The sequence below is a fragment of the Semicossyphus pulcher genome, unplaced genomic scaffold, assembly GCF_022749685.1.
Source record: "Semicossyphus pulcher isolate SPU_LCO1_2020_fin unplaced genomic scaffold, fSemPul1.0.p SCAF_24, whole genome shotgun sequence".
Classification (NCBI taxonomy): Eukaryota; Metazoa; Chordata; class Actinopteri; order Labriformes; family Labridae; genus Semicossyphus; species Semicossyphus pulcher.
The window spans coordinates 15,063,853-15,073,899 of record NW_027211698.1 but is presented as its reverse complement, the minus strand read 5'-3'; the positions used below and the strand labels follow the sequence as shown (position 1 = coordinate 15,073,899).

Genomic DNA, 10,047 nt, shown 5'->3' with positions numbered 1-10,047 from the left:
AAGCCAGAGCAAGAGGAGGCACCATGCACACTGTAAGAAATATTGAGGACCAAAGCTAAAAAATCTGAACTTCTTACTACTTCAACAACAAAATGGTCAGAGGTGGAAGAACACAGACTCTTCATGAGAACTAGTTCTGTATATTTTACTGGCATTATTGATCACTTATTGAAACTACCTTATAAACAGTCCTAAGGATGGGGGCCCTCCAAAGGGTCACCAGACATTTCTGAGGGGGTCTCTCTTACACAAATCTAACTTAAATTTTTTCTAATGTTTTCCAAAAGATATATTGAATAATTTGTCCTCTTTGGGCCTTAAACAGTCATGAAAGGGGAAATAAGTAATACAAGCCAACACCATACACAGGTTAATTGTAGGCGTTAACATGTGAACAAGGCTGCGAGACACGGGTTTAATCTTTAAAAAAGTACTCAAATAATTTGTTCATGCACTTACATGTTATTAAATCCTTTTAGAGTTTATTTCATCAACACTCCTGACAGTCTCAACATGAATCCTTTGTTTGTGGTTTAGAATATGTATGAACTGAAGGGTTGTTGAATTTCCAGGATATTTTGTTTTGTCTTTTTAATTCTGCTTGCTTCGTTACATCACTTCTGAAATATACATTTCCCCCCGATAGAAATACGGTGATAAGGTGATAAAACTCAGCCTATGAGATGACTGTGTTAAAACATTCATTTCTTGAAGCGTGGAGCAGGTCCCCCTCTCTCTGCATAATGAAATGGTTCCTGTGGATCAGAAGTTCTCCTCCTTCTGCCAACAAACTGTCCAGACGGTTGGCAGAGATGCACATTTGGCTCCTAACAGGGTTTTATTAAAATAAGTGATGAGATTTAATTCTCACATCAGCTTCTCCTGCAGGATGAAACCTTTCCACGTTCACTATCATTTGTATATCAAACAAACAAAGACAAAACATTTTCATATTTTATTATTTTCTAAAGAATTTTAGTGCATAAGAAAGATCAAGTGCTTGTGTACTGTGATGCGTTTCTTCATTTGTTGTGTAATTACAGCATAGTTGGGTTTTAAATGAAGGAGCACAACAGATAAACCTGTTTTTAAGGAAAGGATTTGTCAGTTTTAGCATGAACATGAGATGTTTCTGCTGTTTGCATCAGTGTTGGATCCTGGATGTGTAAAAGCAACCTGGATGCTGAAAATTACATCCTTCGTTTCCGTCAGTTCTCGTCGACGACCAGCGTGCTCCTCACTGCGGGAAACAACTCGAAGAAACCCTGCAGACAGGAAGTGGGAGCTTGGTTTAAAACACTTAGTAGACATAAAGAGAACCTGGAAAATATCTGTAGGAGATTAAAAAACACAAATCTAAATAAAATTAGGAGTACTTTTTTAGAAGGAAGAGCAGATGACATTTCAACTCTTCTAGTCCTGAAACAATTTAAAAAAAAACATCTCTTTGCTGTTCTGCTGAGAGAGAAGGTACGTTCGTTTCATAGACAAGGTTACCTTGAAGAGGGTGGTGCTCTGCAGGACGCTGGAGGTGCAGCACATCTCTCTGATGGAGTGCATGGAGAGCTGCGGAGCTCCGATGTCCATAACAGGGATTCCCAGGCGAGCGGCCAGGATGGGTCCGATGGTGGTTCCACATGGACTGTCGTTACGGACCATCACATCCTGCAGGAGGAAGGGTCAAAGGTCAAAAAGGTGGAAATTAATTTTTAATTCTAAAAAGATGTTTTCAGAAATGCCTCAGTCTGTCTCCGCATACGCACTAAAAAGTGGCATTTATGTATTTAAGGAAAGGTACATTTGAATTTGATAATTCACAACACGTATCAAATACATTGATTCTATGATTCTATGATACATTTAAATATTTCTTGAGCCCTGTAAGTATAAATATGGTTCTAGTGTTTCCATTCACATTCCTTGTTTTTGTCGTTTCTGTTTTAGTCTTAATTCACATATGAATTATTTTCTTTTCCTCTCAGTGTCGTCCTGGAGCAGCCCGCCATGTTGCCAAGAGATCTGTGTTAGCTACTAAGTAACACAAGACAAACCAATTAGTGAGAAGCTGCTGAGCCTCAGTCTGCAAACAATTAAGATCACATACACACACTAACACACACTAACACACACTAACACACACTAACACACACTAACACACACTAACACACTGTACCTGCAGAGGAACGCCGACCTGGCTGGCGACCTCCCTGACGATGGAGGCGGTGACGGCCGTGGTGGCGTAGCGCTGGTTGCTGTTGAACTTGATCACAGGGCCCTGCAAGGAAAATTATGTGAATGTTAATAAAACATTACTTTATGAAATTAATCTAAAAGTGCTTTACATCACAGAGCTAAGTCAGTTAATGTTCTCAAACCCTTTTAAATCTCATAAATGAGACTCAACCAAGAAACTATTTATGTGTTGATTTCGACTCTATGCTGATTAGGAAACAGTCAAATTTATTGATTATGCTCAAAACAAAAGCCACAACTAAGGTCTTAGAACTATTAATCTAGAGTCACTTGAAACCTAATACCCGAAAAAACTCCATCACATAGTAACAACATTTAAATGTTAAAAAAATTGGTTCCTGTTTTGTGAATAAATAAACGAATACTTTCACCTTGTGGAAAGCTGGTCGATGATTCTCCTCGTGCTTCTCCCTGAGAAGAAGATTAAGAGACAATCAACTCTGTGCTGAAGTTGAAAAGAAATGAGATAATGAACAAATGTTTCCTGGAGAAACTTTCTAGCTGATCATGAAGCCGATTCTAAAGTCTGCTTCCTAAACTGTCATTTTGGATTAAGAGGATGTCCAAGCTGTTCTTGATTATATTTGGATTAAGGTGACTAACCAGTAAGAACCAGTAAGAAGAAAAAGAAATGTCGTTTTTAAAACAAATTTTAATTGTCTAAATGTTTAAAGTCACAATAATAGAGCAATAATCTGTTTTTATCTGCAGCAGCTGTTGTGTGTGTTTGTGTGGACACTGACGAGTAGTTGGGGTGCACAGCGTGAGCCATGTCGGCGCTGATCATGAAGGAGAGCGGTGCTGCCTGTTGAAAGGCGGTCAGGTTGTCGCAAGAGGCAGCGAGGCGAGTGAGGATGAGCTCGGTCAGGTTAGACTGAGCTCCCTGAGCGCTTTCTGATCCCACCTGTAAAACACACACACACATATTCACACACACCCAACACACAGTGAGATGCAGACAGATGTTTAAGTATTTCTACTACATGATTCTTGTCATTGATGAGTAATGTACTGACTGTTTGTCTTACAGAGCGTGAGCCAAGTACCTTTATTATCTATTATTTAGAGTTTTGGCTTTAATACTCATTCACTGTAAGGGAAACGTTGAGCTTCTTACAATGCCTATTCAATTTACTTTAAAGTCTTTTAATGTGAAGCATTTAAAAAATGCACATTAATAATTAATGTAAGTTGATTTAACAGGCTATATGAATGTTTTACAAGTTGTTTTCATCCCAATGATGCCATCACTGGGAGCTCTGCGTTGAATCAGTCGTGTGTGAAACACAGAAAATAACATCTGTTTGGGAGACACTAGACACAGCACACCGAGCATAAACTGTTCCTCTTCAGACAACTCAAACCGGTTCAGTTTCTATCGCACACACCTCTTCGTTGTCGTACAGAGTGATCATGCGGACGTTGGGATCTCTGGCCAGAGAGTCTCCGGAGCAGGACTCCATCAGCCCCTGAGGGACAACAAAAAAAGGGTGAAAGAAGTGAGGTCTTTTGTCTCAAATTTTAATGAAACAGAGGATGAGGTGAAAACAGAAGCAGTAAAGTAAAGTCTGTTTTTCCTTTATGGTGTCTGACCTGCAGGGCACAGTAGCAGCTGTGAAGGTTGTCCAGACGAGGAGAGTAAATGAACTCTTCATACACGCCTCCCAACGCCTGCAGAGAGAAGAGAAGAAGAACGCACAGAAACACAGAAAGTTAACATCTAACAGGGGAAATATGATCACAGAAGATGGTAGAAAGTATTAGGCAGTGATAAGATGGAGCACTTACACCAACCTACAACACCGCGGTGAAAACTTTGAGTAACGTTTGGTTTCATCTTTATTCTGTTTCTGCTGAGAGTCTTATTTTCTTTCTGATCTGATCGATAAAGTCTCAACTTTATCTTAAATAATCATTGTGCACAATTACAAAACATGCTCTGATATACTGATTTCTGTGCTCATTATAATATTATAATGGACTTCTTTTTGCATTTAAAAGACAACAAATGACCTTAACTGTTGAGCAAAACAGAGCCAAAAGATGTTGGTGTAAACATGTTTCAATATTGACCTTCTAATAACTAAAAAGCAGTATTAAAGTCTGCATCTGTTTGTCAGCCATGTTTATACATTACATAAACAGATACTGTGCCATCTTTGCAAGCTCTGCATTATTCATAAAGAGATGGAAATCTGTGGTGTGTCTGAGATCAATCCTGTCTAAGGTGGTTGAGCTGGATGATAACAATTGACAGGAAGTCAATAGTTGACTTGCAGACTCACCGCAGGCTGAGTGTCGGCCAGACACAGCTCAAAGTCCAGCAGAGCTTCAGGCTCGACGCCAAGCTCCGAACACAGCACCTTCACCAGCGCCGTGTGGTGTTTCTCTGCCTGAGGAGGGAGATGCAACATTCTTGTTTCATCCTAAAAACTTGATTTTAAAATATTTGTTGTTGTTTTTAAATGCAAACTGAAACTTTTTAGAGATTAGGACATTTCAGGCTTTTAATGTATAGCAACAAAAAAGCCCAAATGTGATTTCTCTCCCTCTCTAATGTCAAAAAAGCAAAATAGTGGGTGAATCATTCTGGGATCTATGAGGCCATGTGGTGTGTGGGAGGAAGAAGCAGCAAAAACTAAAATGAGTAAAGAAAAGAGGACAAGAAAAACAGCCATTACAGCTCCAGAGACTAGATTCTTGCTGTGCATCACAACTTAAGTGTCCCTAAATGTCACATTGTTAATTAAATTGCAAATACCAGATAAGTGTCACAGTTTGTTTTACCGTGTTGGTGGCACAGGAGGCATCTCCGCAGGGCGCAGAGCCCGTCTCCAGCTCCTCCTGGACGGCGGTGGCGATGATGGGCACACTGAGAAACAAACACAGATCACAACACTGTTCTGGCACTGTTTTCACTTGACTTGATTATTATCATCTCCCATTTTTCTAAAGTATACTATTCTTTAACAAATCCATAAACTGCTGTGTTGTGTCACTGACAGGTGATTCTCCTTGTTGGGGCCGAAGGAGTCGTTGATGTCTCTCTGCAGGTGGATGGCCAGGTGAGGGATCCTGAGCAGAGGCCTGGACACATGAACCAGCCTTTGGAGCAGCCTCCCATCACTCTGTAGGAGGACAAAACATATTGACAAACATAATGAGGATGAGAGGGTGGGAAACATCTGCTTTTACCTCTAAATAATGCTGACGCATACTGCCTGAATAACATCGTGACTGAGAACTGAATGTGCCATTTTTATTTTCGTGTGTAAATGTAGCTTAAGCATTTCCTGTGGCCATTGGAAAAAGAAACAATAGCAACTAAAACAAGATGCTCGAACTGAAAAGGGATTTCTAAAGCCTGTCTTCATCCAATAATAACCAAAGATGCAAAATGCTGCAGCTGCAGAAAAAGCCATGAAAATAATACTCGCTCTACCTTGACCATTACGCGGCCTGCAATGGTGAGGTCACGGTCGAACCAGGTGTTCCAGATGCCGCCGCCGTAGCACTCCACCCCGACCTGCAAAATGCCCTGCTTCGTCCTCTTAGACCTCGGCTTCACCTGAAACACACAATTTACTCATTACTTTTATTACAGTTTTTAATCATTTTGTGTTGTCGTTACAGTGTAAGTGTCACAAACAAATATGTGAAAAACACAGCACAAAATGCTGCGTCAGGAGGATAAACACAAACCCGTAAGCACATCTCTGAAACTGCTTCACTGCTCAGTTTTATGGCAGTTTGGCTGCAGAGGATTTCACATATACTACAAGTACTAGACTGCTTTCTAGGGATGTGAGAAAGGTCAAGAGGCAGACTGTGATCGACAGGAGGAAGTTGGCGGGCTCTCACCCTGAGGCAGGGGCTGTCTGTATGGGCTCCGATCATGGAGAAGCCGTTTCCTGGAAGGTACTGTCCGCCCACAGCGAAGGCTATGAGGCTGGAAAAGTTCCTGGTCACAAAGTACTGAGGAGAGCAGAGGATGGACTTTATATAGGATTTTTTATTGAACAATGTGCAAATATTCACCAATTAAATTATTACACTAGTTGAACATATTTTGTGTCTTGATAAATTCTAGGCAGTTTTTTTATTTCCGTTTTAGCTGGCTGGAAAAAAAACTGTCAAAATGAGAGAGCTAAATCTGAAGAGAGCTCTTTGCCCCCATGAACTCTTTCAGAAGACCATTAACCCTGACTGACCTTCCTGGACGGCTCGATGTTCCACTTCTCTGTCTCCTTCAGCTCGATGAAGCCCGCCGCCAACAGACGCCGCTTGCATTCTTCAACCACTGCAGGGGCAAGAAGAAGAGGGTAAAATGTATGCTGTTTTTTTCTGTCAGCTCCAGTACCTGATTCTAATTTACTGCAAGTTAATTTGTTTACATAATGGACATAAAAGAAAGCTTTTTTTTTTTAATAAAATGCAGCAGTTTAAATATGCTCAAGTTGTAAAATTATGAAACAAAATTAATGTGCTGTCAGGTGCAGGTTCATTCAATTATACAAGATAAAATTCTGAAAATGTTTTCTGTAATATTTCTAATCATGCCTTTCAAGAAATTCATTTATATTCCAGTTTAACATAAATTTAAATTTTGTTGCTTTTGTGCTCATATGCTGCACAATCTGCAGGGTTGCCAGAGGTCAGGGTGCAAAGTTTCATCTGCAGAGAATCTCTCTTATCTCAAGCTCAAAGTCGTCTAACCTGAACCGTGTCTCGACTTGACACCCTCTAAATGCTGACACTTGCGATCTCGATTATATTAGACTTCAGACAGCTGGCAGGTTATTAGTATCTTCCTTATCAAACACAACCTCCTACCTTGTCTGAACTGTTAATGTTATCTTATATAAATAACCAAAAAAAGAGTCTTTAAATGTAAACTTTAAGACAAAGTAAAAAGTGAGCTTTTATGATAAGTGTTCATGGATCTTGTGGGGGGAAAATGACACTACTATATTTACCACTTAGTTTTAAAGGTTTAGGTAAGAGAAGAAGTAATCAAATTCCTGAAATTTAGTGCCCTGTATTTTCGATTCCATCCATTTTTGACATTGGTGTCACCTTTTCTGTTGCGTTTGCATCCAAAATAAAATGCTGTGCATGAATTTACTTTCAAAAGCTAATGATGAAAAAACTACAGCACCCATATAATTGTTTTTTCTGGATGCTGCTTTGTGTGTATAACTGGCACCTATTTGCTGAACTGTCTTAATTTATATCTAAATAAACTTGATGTAACATGTACTTGACACTCAAATACATCTTATGACTCTTGCAAAAAGTGAATTTCGCCCTTTTATACATGTGTACATATAATCTTCTGGTGGTCAGTGTATGTAATCACTGTACATATAAGGAAGTTTTGTTGTTCGGTCTCTACCGTGAAATGGTGACACTCCTCTGTTGACGAACTGCAGAAACTCTTTGGCTGCAGACTGCACGGCCTCTTTGGAGCTCTTCATGATCAAAGACTGACAGAAAAAGAGCAAAAATGTCACAATAAAGCAATTGCACAATGGTTAATTGCACGAGTTCGTTAACATAAGTGAGACAGCAAAGCTAGAAGCTATTAGCTACCAGCGACTACTTTCAACTTCGGACACTTGATGCGATTCTTTCTTTTCCTACTTTTTCACCTGGTAGATATAAATACTATTAAGCCAATGCCATGAATGATCTAAGTAGTGATCTGACAAATTGCTTGCTGATAAACGGTACCATAACACTGAAAATACAGTGTAAAGGGCAGACTTGTCCGATAAAGGACGCAGGTAGTTAGCTAACCTTTGCTAGCTAATCTGGACTGGACAACACGAGCTTTCTGCCTCTTCTTCTTTGGTGCTCTTCCTCCGGTGACCAAAGTCAAAGCAGCTCTCAGTGAGGGAGCAACACCTTCACATACGGCAGCAACAGTAATAAAATTTAAGGCGCTTACCCGCATTAATTGGACTTTCAAACTCTGAACTCCGGAGACAGTAGAAATGAAAGCCAGATAAATAACTGCTGACAGCAATGTATGAAGAAGTAGCTGTAGTGTTCAGACACTGCGCCACAGTGACACCCAGCGGCCAGGCGGTGCAATTACACATTTTACATTGTTCTAATCATTCACATTGTTAATCCAAATAATCCGTCAAAAAATAGCGTTATTGCTCGGAAAATCTCGTATGTGTTTCCCACCAAGTCATAGCCATGATTATAATCTGTTATTTAAATAGAGTCAATACATAAATCTGTAATTTTGTACTCTCTACATTGATCCCTTCTCCACCCATTTCTCTCTAGGGCCTAGGGGTCAACAATATACAACATATACAACACAATATTTGGCAGTTGATTCTTACTTCTTTGTACCTTCCCAGATAACATCTGGGAAGGGTCAAAGGTCAGGAATTCTCTCTGAATCCTCTGAGGTGTGTCATGTCAAATGCTGCAGCGAGATGCAGACCTCTTTTGTACATGCCACTGGTGTATCCAAAAAACAAAAGTGTGATGTTGACATTTTCTTAATATTCTTCTTTCTTTATCTTGAATCCATCTTTCTCTCTGAGTCACTCATATTAGTTCACTCTCCACCCAATGCAGCTATTAATCACTGTATCATCCCCACAGGAACCAACCTTATAAAGTCCTGACCAATGAGGAGGGGGGTTGGGGGGGGGGGTCTGAGAGGACAGGGGAGAAAGTAGAGAGTCTAAAAATGATGAAGAGATGTTTACTTCTGATGTCAGCTCACAGAGTCTCTCCTGCACTTGAGGAAGCCCAGGGTGACACAAGCACGCACACACGCACACACACACACACCTTAACAGACATTAACATTCTGGCTCTATTATTAGGCATGAGAGCAACATGCTGCATTAGAGAAGCAGCAGTGGGAATGTGAACAAAGTGATGTTGGTCTGTAATTAGGCTTTTAATGATGGTACTACAGTACCAACACTGTGGTGCGCTTACATGGGAACCATGACCTTTTATATTTCCTCATAGTACCTGCCAATACAGCCTGCCGAGACCAACATGTACTGCTATATGAATTTAGTTGTGAGGTTTAAACTAAGGTTTCATCATGCACACAGAGAACTCGCTTTCATATGATGGAAAATAAATGATTTATTGGTGCACCTATGCTTCAAAATGGAAAACCCCTGTGCTAAAAATCAGCGGCAGTTGTGACCATGTAAGATTATATTTCTAACTCAATTTGCACTTATATAGAGTGTTTATGACATCTCACCACAAACAGCAACAGCGCTCTTGTAACAAGTCCCAATATATTTACTTTAAATGATTCCTTATATGCATGCGTATATCTTCTTGTGTTAAAATGTATTTTCCCTTTAAACACCTTTTTAAGCCAACTTGATTTTAAGTAAATCATCGTCTGTGTCTGCTGGCCGAGAGAAACCTCACTTTAAATTCACCTTATTGTCACACACTGCGATGATATCGTCATTTATGGCACAAATTGTTTGGGAATGTAGCTTTCTCCTGCTGTGGAAGTGCCTGCAGGGACATGTTGTGCCTCTCTGTCTGCAGGATGGGATAGTTTTCCTTTTTAAGGCAGGTTAGTCAAAGCTCTCCCCCACAGATGCTGTCATTAACAACCTGCACAGCTTCACCATGTGAGGACGACACAGCTCTGACAGACACCAGCCATCCCTGCATCCTTACATCGTTATGTAGTGAGATCACAGGAGCTGGGGGGGAGGACTTTCTCATGACACTGTGTCATACAACAGGTCCTCCAAACTAAACAGGTCTTTTGTCATCACCTTG

At 40.2% G+C, this 10,047-nt stretch overlaps 1 protein-coding gene across 2 annotated transcripts; it reads right to left on the bottom strand.

Moving 5' to 3' along the window:
- Positions 1-513: 513 nt before the first annotated feature.
- On the bottom strand, positions 514-8,268 carry dnpep (aspartyl aminopeptidase). Of its 2 annotated transcripts, none has more exons than XM_069675206.1 (15): positions 8,204-8,268; positions 7,649-7,739; positions 6,465-6,553; positions 6,115-6,228; positions 5,696-5,821; positions 5,257-5,381; positions 5,041-5,125; positions 4,539-4,646; positions 3,847-3,924; positions 3,642-3,722; positions 2,997-3,157; positions 2,625-2,664; positions 2,174-2,275; positions 1,498-1,665; positions 514-1,265 (listed from the first exon to the last, which is right to left on the bottom strand). In XM_069675206.1, the coding sequence occupies exons 1-15, from the start codon at positions 8,207-8,209 to the stop codon at positions 1,209-1,211; spliced, it is 1,431 nt and encodes a 476-aa protein (XP_069531307.1). In that variant the 5' UTR covers positions 8,210-8,268; the 3' UTR covers positions 514-1,208. The 2 variants fall into 2 exon arrangements, with proteins under 2 accessions (XP_069531307.1, XP_069531308.1); XM_069675207.1 differs by lacking the exon at positions 8,204-8,268 and adding an exon at positions 7,846-8,018.
- Between the last annotated feature and the right edge of the window lie 1,779 nt (positions 8,269-10,047).